Source organism: Mastigoproctus giganteus, chromosome 8 (assembly GCF_048544385.1).
Source record: "Mastigoproctus giganteus isolate SK-2022 chromosome 8, ASM4854438v1, whole genome shotgun sequence".
Taxonomy (NCBI): domain Eukaryota; kingdom Metazoa; phylum Arthropoda; class Arachnida; order Uropygi; family Thelyphonidae; genus Mastigoproctus; species Mastigoproctus giganteus.
The window spans coordinates 61,955,979-61,975,109 of NC_143582.1; the positions used below are offsets into that span (position 1 = coordinate 61,955,979).

Consider the following 19,131-nt stretch of genomic DNA (forward strand, 5'->3'; position numbering starts at 1 on the left):
TCAAGCGTATTGGCTGTATGATTAGGATTGTCCGGTATTCTTGTAGGTAAATGAACAATCTGTGCTGGTCATTAGTAATAGCAAAAGCTTCAGCATCTCTACCAGTTGGTCGGTGTGATTAGAAAACGGAAGCCTGCTGCAGTTGCGAACATTAAAATCACCAAGGAAAATTACCTCACTGTTTGGAAAGTTGGACTCGAGAAAGTCAAGTAGCAAAGAGAGGAAGTGAAAGAGCTCCAAGTGATTAGTGGAGTTGGGAGAACGGTAGAGACAACAGATGAATTTGACACAATGAGGTAGAGAAATTTTAAGCCAGAGAAGAACAAAGAGAGGAGATTCCAAATTGCCAAGTCTCTGACAGGGAATATCAGAAAGGACATATGCACAAGTACCACCTTTTAGGCGAAAGGAATCATACAGCGAATAATTTGTGCGTCTGAGATGAGCAGTAGTTGAATCAAACCGATAAGTGAGATTCTGTCAGAAAAAGTACATGGGGTTTGACAGACTGCAAGTGGAAATGGACATCGTTGAGATTAGAATTGAGACCACGTATATTTGTGAAATGAATTAGGAAGTGCTTGGGAGGTTTAGATCTTTTCGCAGATAAGCTTGCTCTATTAGTTTGACAATTCATGGTGTATTCAATAGTAACAAAAAGTGTGGGGGGTACATGCTGTATGAAGTAATGAAATTTTTGGGTATAGGCGTACACGTGGTAAGAATATACCCAGATCCTTGACATAACGTGGCCTCGACAATGCTCCCCCGCATATACACTACTGGGACTCTCTCCAGTCACTATCTGGCAGAGTAGAGGTAGCAAGATTATACACTAGCTGATCCGGAAGCGTCCTAGAGAGTTACCATTAGGTTCGGTCCGGTGTACTAACTAGCGGCCGAGCTGCGAACACCGTTTTAGAGCTGTACCCTCGAAATGTAAGGAAGATTGGATCTTGCCATGATGTCCACCATAACTTCAAAAGTCATCAATCATACTGCTGGATGGAGGAGATGGGGAAGGGTTGACCGCAACTCATCTCTGGAGACTAAACATGGGTTCCACCGCTTCAAGCCTCCAATAAACAAAGTGGTGGTATTGCACCGGTTGATGAGAGTCATCTACCACCTAGTACTGCCTGGTAACACAGAGGGGCGGAATTCCTCCATTTGGAATCCCTCATCAAGAGAGACTGGTGTCATCACTGAATCTGGGTTGGGATAGACAACCGTACTCTTGTTCTTTGCTGAGAGTCGAGTTACATTCACTTTAGAAAGGAAACAATCACCTTCGTGATCTTTTGGCTTCCTCCTGGACACCAAGGGCATGGCAAACAGCATCGACGTTTTTCTTTTGCTCAAACAGTCAACACAATCCATTCCAACAAGCGATACAAATAACACGTGGCATCGACGCCTTATTGTGTTCATCTAGATGACAGCCGATGACACACGTAGCACAATTCGTTGAGGTGGTATTTATATTTTCAAGGTATGATAATGAATGTATTTCAGTAATTCACAGGAGTTCACCTGAAACAATTTATACTCATCAGCCAAAACATTATGACTATCTCTGTCTCCATGAGTGAACTCATCACACAGCACTTAAGAGTGACGTCATTAACTGGCTCAGAATACATAGTTACGGCACGGGAGCGCATGTCGTTTCATCAGTACGAAGCCCGTGCAACGGGCCAAAGGGAAAGACATGATGAAGTTTGAAGGGGGAATAATTTGTGGCACTAAGAAGGCGAGGGACAGCATCTCCGCAACGGCAGTCACTGTTCGCTGTTCGAGGGCCGACGTAGTGAAGATTTGGCTGGAATGGTGCCAAGACGTGAACGGTGGTTGGCACGTGCTGTCTGGGACAACGGATGGTTCGCGATCCTTAATCAACGGCAGACTACAACTAGGACACACAGAGAAACATTTCCGAGCAAAACATTCAGAGGATGCCCTTGAGGACAGGCGACTTGTTCGTGTGTCCATGTTGACCGACTGTCATCGAGAACTCCGCCTGCAGTGGACACGGTAGCACCGTTCCTAGGCATTAGGAGACTGAAAAATGTCACCTGATCTGATTAAACAAGTTTCCAGATCCATCATGCCAATGGACGGGTGTATATTGGACGGACTGAACTAGACTGCGGGGCTGAACAAAAACGGACCGGCTATCTTGGTTCCGGGGGTGTTTTCATGGAATCACTGAGTCCCCTCGTCCCCATTGAATACATCCTCAACTCCAGATTCTACCTTGGTGTTCTTTTGAACCAAGGTTTGCCCTACACGGTGATCGTATATATCCAGATGGCAGTGGACTCTTTTAACAATGCAATTCCCGCATCAGTCCCATCGAACATTTGTGGATGCGGTGAATGCAGCATTCGCCAGTCGACGCCATTGCCGAACTCCAGGACATCCTACTGTCCATCTCGTGGAGGATAACCGAAAATATATTCCGCCATCTCGTGAAGTCGATGCCACCCCTGGTACAAGCAGTTATCAGGGCGAAATGCGACCCAACACACTATTAGTTAGGTGCTCATGATACTTTGGCTCATGAGTGTATAATAAAATGAGTAAATTATGAAATAACAATGATATATTCAAACAACCACATAAGTATGAATGCACAAACAACAATAAATAAATAATTAATTAATTATTATATTCATTATAACTGGCTAAATAGGTATGTGAGTTGTATAATCAATATTGTCATGTTCATGAGCTAGAGAAAAAACTGAAAAGACAGCTAAAATCAGCGTCCAAGGATCTAGCTAGTGCACATATTTTAATTTTCTGATAAAAAAAAAAAAACTAGTTGCTGGCTGTGCTATTTGTTTATCGCAGGACTCTAAATAAAACTAATGGCTGTTCATTCAGATCAGTGCACTACATCAATTAACATATTTTAAATTCTACTACACGAACACTACACACAGTAATGTTCATCTTTTGTAAAAATGCATTGCGGCTTTTAACAAATATTTGTAGACAAAAGTCTTTCAAAGACTCCAAAATTATCTGATTACGAAAAGGAAACTGATCCGGCAGTTAGAAAGCGGTGTATTATGTAATTAAGTTTCCCAGACATCAGTGAGGGACTGTTGGACGCACGTACCTTTTTCTTCGATCGATGCTGGACGTTGATGTTGGCCAGGTTCCTTTCTCCAGGCAGCTCGCTCACCCACAACTTCCAAATGATGATGGTGTAGGCCGTTGTCATTATGGCGATTGGGATGAAAAACAAGGTCATGGTGATGAATGTGTAGTACACTTGCTTTGCCGGGTAACGGGTCAAGCACGTGCCCAGTTCTCTGTCATACTCGCGTTCTTGAGGCCAATTCTCTCCGCAGTTAGTCTCTAAGTAGTTCCGCCACTAAAAAGTGAGAAAAAAAATTTTCTTTTTGAATTTTGGCAGATAAAAATTCAAAAGATTGACGGGAAACTGTCTTCGTACTATGTTAATAATTCGCAGACAAAGCTCGGACACCCGCAGCACGTACTTACACTTCTCCATCTGGTGAAAGAACTTACCCTACTTAAAACCGATACTACAGTATCACTTTAATAAGTATCCTACGTCGCGTATGAAAAGCAACCATCGTATGATATCAAAAGTGGGAAAAACTTGAAGATTCCTGTCATTTTAGTATTGGTTACTCTTAAATAATTTCATGAACACTTAATTATGAAGAATAAACACGTAATATATAAACGCAGTTCCATTTACTGTACCATCTTTTACTCATTTCATTTACAAGTGTCTTTGCTACAGACATTCCCTTTTTGCTGTTTTAGATTATCCCATCTTAATGGTAAATCTTTGGTCAAAGTTTCAAGATTGCATCAATTGTTAATTGTAATCCCATGTCATCATCAAATGTACCAAGCAAATACCACCGGGAAATATTGCTCGTCTCATTTATCCCATTGCGGTTGCGTACATCTAATAAATATTAACAGATTAACGATATTCTAGTGTGGCACACATTGTTGATGAACTTTAAAAAATCCAGTCATTACTGTAAAAGAAATGGAGTTTAATGTTAGTGCCTCTTTTAACAAAGCCATCTTCAATCTAGGTGAAGATTCCAGAGAGCAATGTTGCAGTTGAAATTCTTTATGAACAATTGGATGACTTTTTAAGTTTCCGCAAATGGATCAATCGGAACTTCAAACAGAGCTATTTAAATGCAAATATTACAGATTTAAATAAAACATAAGGGAAGATACGATTCGTTTTACTTTGAAATACTTCAAAAATCTCGGAAAAATGGTAGCGAAACACGTAATAAATCTGTCTCGGTCGTAAAAGGATTTGATCGATTTTGACAGGGTTCCGTTGAGTTATCTCTGGTGTAATTCTTCACTGGAGCACTTTGGAATGGTGCTCTATAGAAGAATTGTAGACCGCAGATTGCTCATATACTCTAATTTATTAAAAACAGTTGTATTAAGGCAAAGGTGTAGGTTCGGTGGTATTGTGCCTGCTTTTGTATATATTTTCACAGTTCATCTTGTGTCGTAAGCAGGGCCGGATTTCGCTATGATGAAACCCTAAACCAATGCATATGAAACGCCCCCAAAATATGTAATTATACCTTATTATTCTCACAAAAGGAAACAGCGAGGTCCCTTCGGATAGCTTTAACTATGGCTGATTTAGAAACACCTAAATCGTGCACTGATCATAAACAATTCATCTCGAATGCAGGCGCCTGAATAACACTCTGACAAACTAAGTTACTGTTGTCATGATAAAGAACATATGACAAGCTTAATGACACCTAGTTTGTTCATAAAACACGCCAAAATATAATTAGAGAACTTTTTTCACGCGACTTCAATTTGCAGTTGAGGGAACCTCTTTAACTTTAAAAATGGAAAAGTATAATGAAAGCAAGGGAATCTTCAAGATACCCAATTCTTTATCATGTCCAGAGTTTGCAATTTTGTCGCTCCAAGAATGTGATGTTTTCATTCTCTGCGAGCCAAGATATTACCCGAATATGACTGCATTCATGAAGTTAAATTACTTCCTTCTTTGTTCCAAATCTGTGGCACTCTAATAACTTATTGATAATGAATATTTTACGAAGCAATATTCGTAATAAACCATTGCCAAGCCTCTGTTGTGACTAGAATAAATCAGAAAGACAACCTCTTATTATAACGATAACTGTATCTGACATACCAAACAATAAATGGATGCAGAATTCTATTTCTGTTGTTTTAACTTTTATACGTCTTTGCGCATGCACATTTTATATTTTTGAAATGGCGAAGTACTCGTAAAATTGTATTCTCTCACAAGTCTCAGATTTTCTTCTAAGAATTTCTGGTGTACAAAATAAATAGGTCTTTTTTATGCTTTAATTATAACGTTTTTATATTCAAGCAGCGAATCCAACAATTCTTATCAAGTTCATCAATTCGATCTCTGCCCGCTTGGTCCCCTTGTTCTTTTATTTCTCCCTTTACATCGTGCAGAATGGCAATTTCGGTCGAAAGAAGCGTAAATTAGCGTGCAAACTGCTTCCTTTGTTGGACTACAAACTCTCGATGAGCATATGATTACCCAAGTGGCTCTTAACGAACCTTATCTGGTATAAAGGTTGGGATGGTTTCTTTTGAGAGACGAGCTTTTGCTAGGAAATGACTCCTTATCTCTGCCTTTGATAATCCAGGCTGTTAAACATTAATCATCTTGACAAGTATCGAGAAATACATCCATCTGTCCACAAGAGTCGTGCAGAATATCAGATTACCAAAATATGCAATGTAGACTACGTCTTAGTCAGCAACTTCCCCTTTTATCAAGCCAAGTGATTACATCCACCATTAAAAATACCCGATAGAGGCAGTTCATGAATTAAAGCGTAATTTGTATTCCTATCGGTGTTAGATAAGGTCACATAGTCTAATACCTCTAAGAGAACATCTAAACAGAAAACAAATCTTCATATATCGTTCTGTTTGTGTACGATATTCAAATTTAAGGCCGAGGTGAAAATATAGGATTCTTACCAAAGAGGGATGCAATGTTTTCGTTGATGAGTTCGTTAACAGAGAGTGCATGCATCTTCTACGTCTCACAATGACCAGCTAATGACTCCACACATCGTAAAGTTTTCTCGATTACGTTCCCCAAAGGCTCAACAGGATTAAGATTTGTACAGCTAGCGGAAAGAAGGTGAAGTGCATCTCTCATTATTAGTCGTATTCTTGGCAACAGTAAGATGCAAGACTCACTAACCCTCTTATAAGTTAATGCAGCCGAAGAAGGCTTCTGGCCACTAAAGATCATACCATATGGGTCCCAACAGTCTCATAACACTACAATTCGTTAAACAGTTTGGTCTTTTACACTTTTCGAATAAACCTTGGGATATTTATTATTATTAATAATATTTAACTTGTAGCAAAGCTAAAATTCTCTTTCCGGAGTAGTGTACCTTTGATGTTATCCTTCTTCACCACAGACATCTTTTGAGACTGCAATAATACTTAATTATTATTCAGAAGTAAGTTTTCAATCGAAGAGCACAAGACATGCGCAGATTTCGTTACGTGGTTCATCAACTATATAAAAGGGAAGACTATCGATCTGTCTAGTGTCGACAGTAGTTGTCGATGGACGCTGCGAACGCGCAACAAGTAATGGGAGAAGGTAATAAACTGTATATACAAGATCCAAATGTCAGCTTGTATTATGTGCATTCCGCACTACTGTGGCGCCGATCCTTCATGAGAATCGACTGCATTGTCTATCATAATTTGCACGTGCAGGCACTGATAGCATCTAACGGTCCCCTAATGGTTGTAACGTTCAGCAGAGTGGACCAGCAGTTAGGGAAAGTGATGAACGAGCCTGCCACGTGCCGGACAAATGAATCCTGTCGACACGTACCTATGAGGTCACCTGAAGAAGATCATGTTCTTCCAAGTACGCACCCAAGCTCGTTCATTTATCATTTTTGACTGATTTGTCCCTCCCACCAGATAATCCCCACCACAAAAAAGAATGCATTTAAAAATCTAGCGTATAAATAGCACAAAAATATTTACTGCCTTACCTGGAATTCGTAGTGTTTGCGGTAGATAAGAAATGGTACTGCAGCTGCCATGGAAATAATCCAAATGAACGTGAGGACGACACTTGTGCGCTGCTTGGTGATTCTCACACGCAGAGGGAATACAACGGCTACGAAACGATCACAGGAAATAGCTGAAAGTGTGAGCACACTCGACGTCAAACAGGTCACTGAAAAAGATACGATTATTGCGATTAAAATAGTCAGCGGATTCCGGTTTACAGAGGGGAAAGGAGTTCCCCAAAACACATATGCATGAGTGAGTTCAAGTGCAAGGAATGCAAGTTAAACAGCGGTACCTCATTGGCAAGTCGAGAATTTAAGTAATGAAGCGTATTTATTGGAATCGATGTGATGTTACCATCTCCAGATGTTTCGTTCATAATTTTAAATTTCAATATCAGCAAGAAATGCTCTCATGTGAGATCGGAAAATGTTTTAAATATCGATCACAGTTACGCGATATTTTTAATGTCTGATTCAAACGAATATTGGTAGTTCAAAACTTCTTTTTCGAAGTGAACTCAGATTGACATCTGAGAACTGAAATTGGAATTTTTCAGCTTTATAATCATACGATTAACGAAAGAATATGGATTTTTATATTTTCGCTGCAGTATTTTATCTTTATGTATAATTCTGTTTATTTTTTGATATTTCGAATTGCCTTTCAATAGAACACATATTTTGAGAGTGACTGGATATGATGAGGTCATCAGAACAAAGGTAATCTTCTACAGAATTCGGGATGGTGTTCGTCAGAATGTGTAATCTAAGTGAGAAGAGTGTGACACTGAGGACTGACCCTTGTAGTACCCCTTCTTCCTGAACAGAAATTCTGGAGAATACACCTCAATAATGGACCTGGAAGATTCGATCATGGAGAAAGGTCTGAATTAAAGATGGTAAGTGTCCCCTCAGTAGTAGGATGTGTAGGTTTCCAAAAATGCCAAACCACCATAGGTTTTCTCTATATCTAGCTCACCATGATCATTCTTGACGAACGAGTTTCATACGTTTTTTTTCTCAATATTCGTCGTAAGGTCCAGGATGAATGCATTTTCCCGAGAATAAAATTGACCTTTGTTCATCATAGTTTGAATTTCCGAATGCCATGTGCTGGACATGTATCATTTTCTCAAAAGTCTTACCCAAGAAGCTAGTAAGTGAGATTCGTCTATAATTAAGGATTTGATTGGTCTTTTTACAGGCTTAGGAACGGTTAGAATTATTTAATGAAGCCAGCTTTGTTGTTGTTTAAGACTTTTATGACACAAGCGCATCAAAGGTCATGATGTATCTTTCTAGATTTGTTAATGCCAGTAAATAGGAAAATAATGTGCAACAAAAATTCGATTGAAAAGTAATAGGAGAGAATGCAAAGCGATCACATTCAGATGATTTAACTTATGGACATAAACGCCATTAGAACCAGCTGCACTGTTGGTTGATTTATTTAACGATCCGTCTAATTCATATATTTTTTGGGACTGATTATAACAGAAACTGACTTCGTCCAGAAATTTATTTCGTTTTTTTCAATTACTGTTTAGTCTTTAGGATGGATGGATCGTATACATTTCACGAAGAACTGCGAGCCAAAAGTTCTGCAAAGATTTTTGCCATAACCTCAGGAATAATTACCTCCTGTCCATTTCGATATTGGTTGGAGAAGATGTTAATAGAAATTTTCCAGTAAAGCATCTGATTTTATGCTATATTAGTGCTGCACCTGTGTCTTTGATGCCAGAGAAGGCGAACCTGATCCAACCGTCTTTCTTTCCTTTCCGTCTGATGTAACTGTCATGTGCTTTGAGTTTCTTGCAATTTAAGATTGACAGTGGTTGAATTCTTTGGAAACTGATTCCACGCCTTGTTATTTTCTCTGTTTACAGCATTATATACGAAATTCCACCTGTATGTGGTGCACTAGCGAATTTTATTTGACGTTCGCGAAATGGCAGCAGCAGCAGCTGCTAATATCTGTTGTGTAAATTGTTCATTGGCGTCGTTTCATGATGTTATCATTTAGTGCAAAGCTAGTTGCATATTTATTCAACTTTAGAGAAGTTTCATTTTGCTCGACGGCTTACTGATAAATTTCTCCGTTTGCAGAATTTCCAAATTATAGGGAAATGATCACTATTTAAGGAATTATTTAAAACTTTCCAGGATTGTCTAAAACTCTCCTTCGCAAAGCTTGAAAATAATGTGGAGTGCATTATTCCAATTACAAAGTGCCTCAACTACTTCTAAATAAATAAATATAATCTTTATTATGGAGAAAATCCATACATACCCCCTTCACGACATCTGAATGCCAGGGGTTGATAATTTCGGTGAGGCATTTAAAGTAAAACATTACAATTAATAGAAGAATACACGGTGTGAGACAATATGAAGCAAAACTAAATAAATAAATGACAACAAAAACATAATACAAATTGGGAAAAAACTGCAGATAACGGCAGCGGATCCCAATATGTCCATATGGACATCTATTCTGCTGAGCGTTCAAGCAGTTGGTTGGGAAGGAATCTGTTTGCCAGAGTGAGCCTATTAGTATGACTGACGAGCATCGGAGTGGATCTGAGACGGGTTGTGGGATCCTCTAGGAGCACGAGCCCAGATGGTGGGTTGGGAGATCGATTCTAGAAGTATTTTAGTAATGAGTATGATCCTCCTTTAAAAAATAAAGGAGGACATTCTCCTGATTGAAAGGGCGGCTGCCAGTTCAGTGGTGGTGATCCCGGGATTGTGATGAAGTTTGGTACTGCCCCACTTCAGAAGTCAGTACTCTCCTGCGTAAATTCTCTTCTGTTAGTGGGAGCTGCTGAAGCCCAAATTTCGGAGCCGTATAATATTGCTGGATAAACTGAGGTTACAAGGAATTTTGTGAGGATGGAAGGGTCCTGAACATGGAGAAATTGTTATTGATGGCCCATCTAAGCCAAGAGATCTTAGTGGTTGCCATGTCAATGTAGCAGTTGAATGTCATCTTGGCATCAAAGACCATTCCGAGGTCGCTGTGAGACTGCACATTCGGAATTCCGGTTGCTCCAGGGGAGAGAGAGATCCAGTTATGGAGGGGTATTTTTATGAGAAGTTCAGTGGATTTATTTCAAGATTAATAATAGGATATGTAAGAAGTTTTAAGGAAATACATCTGGAGGGGACTTTTCAGTGCATTACTATAACTACTTCAACATGTGAATTAATCACGGACAGTGATCCGGATTTGCCTGCACAGTTTATAGTTTCTAGCCGAGAGAGAAGACACTTGTGGAGAGATCGTTGTTCCTTAGAGAATGATGCGTACTGGATGGTACTGATTAATCAACATCATCCGGTAGGCATCTGGATATCATCAATATTACTACACAAATCTCTGAAATTCAATTGTAAGTGCTGGTCCGTTATTTGGCTTTGAATAACAATATGTCACTGACTGCTTTTTAGTGGTGATCTATTTATGACTTTCAAATATTTAATTTATTCTTTTTTTGGGAACGTGGGGCGTGGATAATCCGTATCCTTTTCTGCGTATGTCTCTAAGATGGTTTCAGGAAGATGGATTCCATCGATATCCATGCCTGTAGGTAAAGACTGCACAGTTATCATTCAATTTGATTACTTCAGTCTCGCACAATCTGTGGGGGATTGAACTAGCAATAGGGAGTACTTGAGAGGAGTATTATTTACTTGATCCTTGACGTGTTCCTTAAAGGACCTCTGTGGAGGCATCACGACAGCCCGAGCATAATCGGCAATGGATTTGTCTGTGGGTACAGATATTGCTGTTTATGAATCTGTATATGAACCTTCTGAATTGTATGTTTTTGTTGCAGCTGCATATGAATATTCGGGCAGAGTGAGTAAAACTCATCTGCTTGCTTCTTGGTAAGATGCTTTATATTCTACTTACACTTTTATATTTCTTTACACTTTCCAGATTTCACAGACTTTCGAATAATCTGGATGGTTATACATTAAACTTTGAACATGCAGGTGTTACTGCACATCAAAAACACCTATACGTTCAAACAGACTGTCTCTGTGTGTCTCTTGAACTTGTCTCTGTGTGTCTCTAGAGTTGGGATACGCCAAGTTCCCTCTGCGTATTGTTCCAGCATTGCCAAATTTTGGCACTCGTTGTTATAGGGATTTTGGCCCATCAGTAACTTAGTCCATGTCTGCAAATTGTGTGTTGTTGAGGTCGATTTGCTGTTTTCTGGACGAAAAACTCTAATTTTCAGGAGAAAAAAACCTCGCCTGAGAGCGACTAACTCAGCCACGTTGTGAAAAAGGCCCATTAAAATTCATCGCGTCATCAGTTAAAGTATCCAGCTTTAACTGTAATTGGAAGGGTCGATGTAGAAAATGTCAGTATAACACTGCGTGTAGGTACAAGATTGCCATCTTTCTTGATTTTAATTCTCTTCGGCTGTACAACTCTCTGGTCGTGTAGTTCTTGGACTAACCGTTCTTCTTCAGTAAAGTTTAGTAAATCCTATTCAAACCGGACATCTTTTGAGGTATTTAGAGTGGTATGTGGAGTAATTATCACAGGAGTCGTACTGTGAAGTTTTAAATTCTCAGTAAAGCTCGAAGTGCTTTACTGAGAATTTAAAATTTACTTGCTTAAGTTTCTAGTTCGGAGAATTTCAACGTTTTAGGTGATCCAACGGAATTCTCCAGGAATTTGTGAATAAGAAATGGAGAAAGCGAACTTCCAGTTTGGCTTGTTGGAAAATCTGTTATCAGGAACAGAGGTGATTCCTTTTAAAACACGTCCCTTCTTTGTCTCTTAGGATGGGATGCATCAAAATCGATTTATTGTGTTGCTAAAGAAAGCGATCCCGGAGGTCCAAGTGATGGATTTTCAACTCTCTTCGCGATTCATGTTAGCTCCTTTCAGCCCTGGGGATTTGTTTTTGCCACTCAGGTTTCGGGCCCACCACGAGGAGAAAGGGACAGCGCCTAGTGTGACTAAGCGAAGATTCTGATGTGTCAGTGATGAAACTACGAACAAAATAAATGAAGATAACTTGTTCTTGATCTCTTCAAATGGATCACCCAACTTGAAGACAGTGTTTGTTTGTTCAGAACTGCATAAGATTGGAAATAGAATTTAACCAGTAGTTAAACTGTATTAAAATAATGATGTTATAAAAATAAAATAATAGGATGGAAATTAATATGCTTGTGTTTTTCGATATACGAGACCCATTAGCTCTTATGAAAGGTTAACAGTTAATGAAATTGGTAGCTCTCTGAAATTGTGCGCTAATATTAGTAAATTGCTGTTTCGATAAAATTGTAAATAATATCCTAGCCATTACAGCCGTGCTTGTTTAACTAAACTGAGTTAAAAATAAAAATAAAATACTTTGGAAACAAGAGCTGTTATGAAATGGAGAATGTTATTAACGATAGAAGAATTTAAATCGGTTTAGAAAATCGAGCGAGAACTGAGACATCGCTCACTAACAAATTGCTTAGCATCAGAGGCTGGGGGAATCAGACCCCCTTCTCCCCAAAACACCTACATACACGCATACATTAGCGAATTTATACGCAAGGAATTCAAGTAAGTGATACTATATCGTCATCGCCTTGTAGTGCAGGTCAAGAATTTAACTAACGAAGCGTGAGTATTGGATTTGATTTGACATCACCATCTTCAGATATTCCGTTCATTTTAATTTTCAATATCTGCAAGAAATGTTCTTATCTGAGATCGGGAAATTTAAATATCGATCAGAGTTACACGATATTTTTAATATCTGATTTAAACGCATGTTGGTAGTTGGAAACCTTTCGAGCGAGGCCAATTTTTAGATTGATATCTGAAAACTCTGAAATTGTTTTAACATTCTTACCATACGGTTAACGAACAAAAGATGAATTTATAAGTTGGAAAGGTGAAAATACGTAGTGCGTTTCACATATATTAAGAAGAATACTATAAATGAAATGAAATTCATATATAAATTTCGAGATTGTCGCACCCATGTTTGGAAACCTCTTTCAGCTTTTTTTATTTATTTTTTTTCTATTTATTTAAAGAGAAGATATGAAGTGACATTATCATCTGATATTAATAAGCAGCAATCCACTCGTAATACATTTATTTATTACACATTTCTAAAATTAGATTCACGTTATGTCTAAAATTCCAACTTGCCACGATTTTAATTATAATTGTTGGAAATTGTATGCCATAATATACTATATTCATTTATTTCTATATTTTGTTTTAAATTAATAAAAATAAAAGCGTATCAATGAAATCACTCGTTTCTATATATTTATAATACATTTGTGTAGGCTAATTGTCTCCTGGTCTGTTTTAAACACAATTATTAAGGCAACCATTTGTTATTTTGGTGGCGTGAAGCCACACGCTGAATAATTCGCATTATACTTCTCATAATACTTTCCTACTCGCAGTATAAACCTGATAATGTTGTTCGTAATTTATAATTATCCTGTATCCGGAAGGAAATTCAAATTACAAGAGCTGTCGGCTGGTGTAATTAGAAAACTCAGACCTCCCTTTTATTAAGTGAGAGAAAGGGCGAGAGATGTAATGTCTGCAGCCAGAGGTTAAATGCTTTCAAAGTACACGAGTTAATGAAGGAGACAGACAAGGACATTTCCTAAGAGAACGTATTTCTAACAGATGTTTACATACATCTAAGGTTCAGTTAGTCATGAGGTAGTGTTTGGATATGTTCATAACTTATACAAACACGGCTTCATCAATGTACACTATGACTCGAGCACTTTCGCGTGGCCTTTACCGTTTTTATTTAATCTTGGGAATGGTTCTGAAAATCGTTATCGAGATTTAAACACCTTTCATTATCTCCAATGACCTGGTGATAATTGTATACAGCGGAGTTGAGATACTGAAAATCATTTTAATAAATTTTAAACTTATAGAAGACTTTAAGTATTAAAATATGCGATGCAGGGTACAATTTGGTGTAGAATACTTTATTCCAAAGTCATTAAATCTTTCTCAATGATCTTTCTCATTAAAAACCATCATTGTGCAGCAGTAAAACTATATTATCAGTACGTCCCAGGGAATTGGGAAAATTGAACCATACTCGTCTTCCACGAGTCAGAAATAGATACAAAAGCAACTACGTTTACCCTAGAAGTAAGCGTATCAATGAAACAGAGATGGCTCGAGACAATGAACATAGCGATTTCTAGTGGAGAGTCATCATAGGACGGTGTAGTAACAAAATCAATATGTTTATGCTGTTGCATCACAATTGCGACATCCTGGATCAACGGTGACTGACCAAATCATGAAATGGGAACGTCTTGATGCTCATATAGGCGGGAGACATTTTGTAGACCGCAGAAGAAACACCAGAGGAGGCTCAGAAGCATAGTACGTAGACTACGTCACTCCTCGTCGATGGCCACGATCATTTTCCAGAGGGTGTCTTCCCAGTTGTGAACTCTGGCTGAGATACTTTCACCGTTTGGGGTTATTTCTCATGGTCTGAGCTTGGACCATTGGTTTTCGTTCCTGGAACAATAGATGCCGTGAGGCAGATTGACATTCTGGACAATTTGGCCCTTCCTACACTGTGGCAGCATTATGGAGAACATCCGGAAACAGTAGATGGATCGACCACTTCGTCAGTGTTTTGAATTAAGGCCAAAGGTGGACGGACAGATTATTAAATATTCTATCAATAAAAGGCTCTCTGAAACATGCAAGGGTCTCGTTACTTTTGGAAATGTAGTGTATGTTTACAAGGACCAACAGGCAAGAAGATATAAGCAAGCAAGTACAATGAAGTTAAAAAAATCACAAATGTTAAAATTATAAAAAAAAAAACATGGGTATATTATTTAATATAGGCAGGCACATATAATCCTCAACATGATAAATTCTATATTCTTAATTTGGAGTTTTTATGGTCCGTTAGAATCATTCATGTCAATTTTCTTCTGATTCTAACGGACCATAAAAACTCCAAATCGACTTCTGAAATTAATCTTTTGAAATGGGGATTTTATAAACTATGCTATAAAGAAAGAACAAATCCGCAATGCTCAAAGTTTATCCTAGGAAACCGGAACAGATTCCTATGAGACTTTCTGCTACAGAAAAAACGATAGTGAGGAATTATTACCATATATCAAAGGGCAAACGATACTGTGGTGCAGGAGATTTAAGAGAATGGATCTTTAATTCCAGCTAGTCCTACGTTTATCATTTCTTTCCGAAGTTCTTATAAAAAGCCGACTCTCTGATAATAAAGATATAGAAACAAAGGTTAAACTGTCTTCAGATTTCTTACATAGCTCTGTTTGATGAGTAAAATGAGTTTTTATGTTCCGAGTGGATTATCAGAAACTTGAGAATCTTTTTAAAAATCATTGGGAATTTCGAGTGCAGTTTATCCTTTATCAGAGTAAACATCTTCCTGGAAATCCCTCTAACATTCGATGCAAATGCTAAGTAGCCCATATTACGCTTTGTAAAACATAGAATGGATCTGTACTCGGATAATAAATGATTTTTTAATAGAGTACTGACACCGCACGTTCTTAGAGGCCTAGGCTTAAAACACACACGAGCGCGGACCCGATTTGACTGCGAAATTCAAAGAAACAGTTTATATAGGTGGTGGATTCATCCTGCACGTGGCGAACCTTTCCACCTGTGGACTAAGAAGCTGTCATCAAAATGATGGATTGGGTGAGCCGGATGGCGCCGTCAGTCTACGAAGCAGGCTGCGAGACTTTACTCCGTTTTATTATGGGTTTAAAACGTTTTAAGGAGACTCTAACGGTCTATTCCAAGGCGATGACCTCAGGATCAGCTGATCTCAAGGGTGTAAATAAAAGTTTAAAGGGCGTAAATCTTGTCACTAGAAAACATGATATGAGAATTGTGTGTAAAAAAACAGTGGATTCGAAGAAACGGTTGATGCAGCAAGATGTAAGTTGAAGTAGGACTGAAGCTGGAAATCTGTCTTTAACTGAAGGATTATGGCTGATTTAACTCGGAGGATTATGGATTATTCAACTCGGAGGATTATGGCTGATTTAACTCGGAGGATTATGGATTATTTAACTGGGAGGATTGTGGCTGATTTAACTCGGAAGATTATGGATTATTTAACTCGGAGGATTATTTAACTCTCTACTAATTATAGCAGAGAAGTCGTTTGGCTACGAGAATGGTTGGAATCCTGGTCCATCTTTTGATGAAACTTAGATGGCATTGTGTTTACTGTCCACTTAGTTCATTATTACTTATAATATGAATTTTGAATAAAAAAAAGTTGGTTTATATTTCTGGCCGGAAGTAATCGAACTTTTTTGGGCTAACAAATTGTTCTGTTCATCAGGGGTTGCACACTCTTTTTCTTTAGCTAGTGATGCTGTCGGGTGGAATGGTACAGGGGTTTTTTAGAAGGATATGAAGTGCTCTCATAGGAATACTTCATATTCCAATTTTTAAATACTAAACGCAAAATTTCCCAACTTTTTCTTTTAATTCGTGGTACATAAATCCAATTTAAGTCTACCAGATTTGTCTCTTCAAATACCGCTTAGTAAATTCGACTATGTCTGTGATGGTCGTGGGAATTTAGGGGACACAACCATATTGTTGATTGATGCAATAACCGAAGATTATGAATAATCCATTTGATTCTCACCTTTTTTTTTTTTTTTCATTTTGTATTAGTAAGTATTTATAGCGCCAGAGATGCTTGATAGAATCTTGGTCCAGGCATCTTTTAACATACAAGTAAGCTTAATCACCAAAATTAAATTGAAAGGAGCCCCTGATCACAAATCAACTGTTTACAGAAATGGCAGATGAAGTTAGAATTTCTTAAGAAACATCTCACCTTCTACAGAATCACTGTAAATGATTTTATGATGGTGGAATCCCGAAGAATATTTAGCTCTTTTTTAAACTTGATACATAAGACCCTACCCAACAAAGAAAGGGAAATGTAAACATTTATGTTTCTTTGTCGCGCAGGATTTCATTCATAATGTCATGAGGTTGTTCAAACAAGATAACAGCATGAGGGTGTCTAAACAAGATAGCAGGACGTCGCGCGTGGAAAAGCGGGTCTGGTCAGGTAAAGAAACTACGCAAGTCACATGTTTATCCATACGACTGCAGAATGACATCAAATTCGCGTAACCATCGGTTGCAAGATCGCAGAACTATTGGAAATGTGATGCAGTTTGATCCAATTTCGGCATGTTAACGGCGCCAGATAGACCGAAATTTGTCGTCAACTGGTGGATGTGTACGAACTAAATACAATGTCACAGAAAAATGTTTGGGTTTAATGCAATGCCTTTGCTAAGAATCAGAAACAGCAAGTTGTTAGGATACTACAATAAATAAATAAATATACAGTTTATAACCCCGGGATGGCTACACAGGGTCAGAGGAGTTTCTCAGAGGAAGTTTGGCAATGGTTCGAACTCACGTGAGTTCGAACCATTGCCAATTCAAAAGCGTGCGTTACCGTGACTGCGAGGTTCTGGACCACCCGGCAAATACTTGTATTCCCGATCTCGCACCGAGTAATTTCATCACTAGTCTGTGCGTGCAGCATAGTAGTGATTATAACCGATCTCAGGCGAGGACTTTTAGATTTATCTACTTCCCTGGAAATTCGAATTGTTCTTCCAGTAAAACAGGCAAATCGACCAGAAAATACAAGCGGTTTCGGGATGTAATAACACAGGTAGATATGGTAAATCCCGGGTGGCCCCAAATGTGACAGTTTTTCCTTCGAACCCCGCCCAAAAAGAAGTACCTGACTGGAAAGCGAAATGGAACCAGCCAATTTGATAACTCCTAAGTATCAAACAAAGTCCAGGACAGGAGGCAACACAAACTGGGTATTCGAACTCACACCTGAGGCATGGAAAACCATCAACCAAACAACAAGAATCTTCATACAATGGGGCAGCCACCGCTTTAAGGAGCACCTGTCTGTCCCCAAGTGTTACCGGTGCTGCCCTTTTGGGCACACAACACGCAGGTGTGTGTGTTGTGCCCAAAACGGCAGCACCGGCCCTCGATTTGGAGATTGCCTACCGTGGTCTAGTATACCAACTCTCCAAAGGACGAGGACCTACCCACTTGGACTTCATTGTGGACCCTGCAAACGACTACAAATCAGAACGTAAATGGCTCTCCATATACCTCCAGCAGGTTTGGCAAAACCGCTGGCAAGCATCAAGCAAGGGTGAAATTACTAAAAAATTTATACCCAATATACAACTAGTATTCCCAAATTATACACTTTCGCTCTCTCCCGGACTCCTTATTACCTATCTGCTAACTGGATACGGCGCTATAAGAGACAACTCCAAGGATTCGGACTTAGCAACACCCCCTTATGCCAGTTTGGCCAACGGGAAACATGGAAACACCTAATGTACGACTGCCAACTGCACGAAGACCTCCGCTGCCGACTCATAACCAACACCCAACTAATATTACAAGACCAGGAGCACCTCCTACTAACTGAAGAAGACACCTACAGTGATTTCACCCAGTTTGCACAACATCTCTTTACAAGAAGAAGGATGTTCCCACAACCACACTGCGGGCGTAAAGAGTCTACCTGGCATAAACTAGGGCAAACCACGGCATGGACCTGACACCAACATAACCCCGAACGGCATAAACTGCCCACAAACAGACTACACACCGACAGCTTCAACTGTAGTGATTACAAGAAGCAAGAAATGAAGACGATATTGCCTGGACTAGTCCCATGAATGACTACTAAATAAATTGGACCTTTGGATACCTTGGTGGGGATGCTGTCCCATGAGTGACCTTCCACTGACTGATGACACAAGCCATGTTGGCGGTCTTAGCCCGCGCCCTTGCTTGGCCCACCTTTTCCTTCTCTTTCCCCGGCAGGGGACAGTAGACGGTCCTCCTGTTTCCTCCGCTCCTCGCCACTCCCACTTTCCCTTCTGGTGGGACATGGGCATGCCC

At 39.1% G+C, this 19,131-nt stretch overlaps 1 protein-coding gene across 1 annotated transcript in view; it reads right to left on the reverse strand.

Moving 5' to 3' along the window:
* LOC150081567 (QRFP-like peptide receptor) overlaps window positions 1-19,131 on the reverse strand; it is a 181,886-nt gene that overhangs the window by 13,230 nt on the left and 149,525 nt on the right. The window contains exons 2-3 of the mRNA XM_090379408.1: window positions 7,086-7,273; window positions 3,128-3,385 (exon numbers count right to left, since the gene is read on the reverse strand). Of these exons, the coding sequence (XP_090235534.1) occupies window positions 3,128-3,385; window positions 7,086-7,273 (446 nt within the window). The remainder of the gene's footprint in view (window positions 1-3,127; window positions 3,386-7,085; window positions 7,274-19,131) is intronic.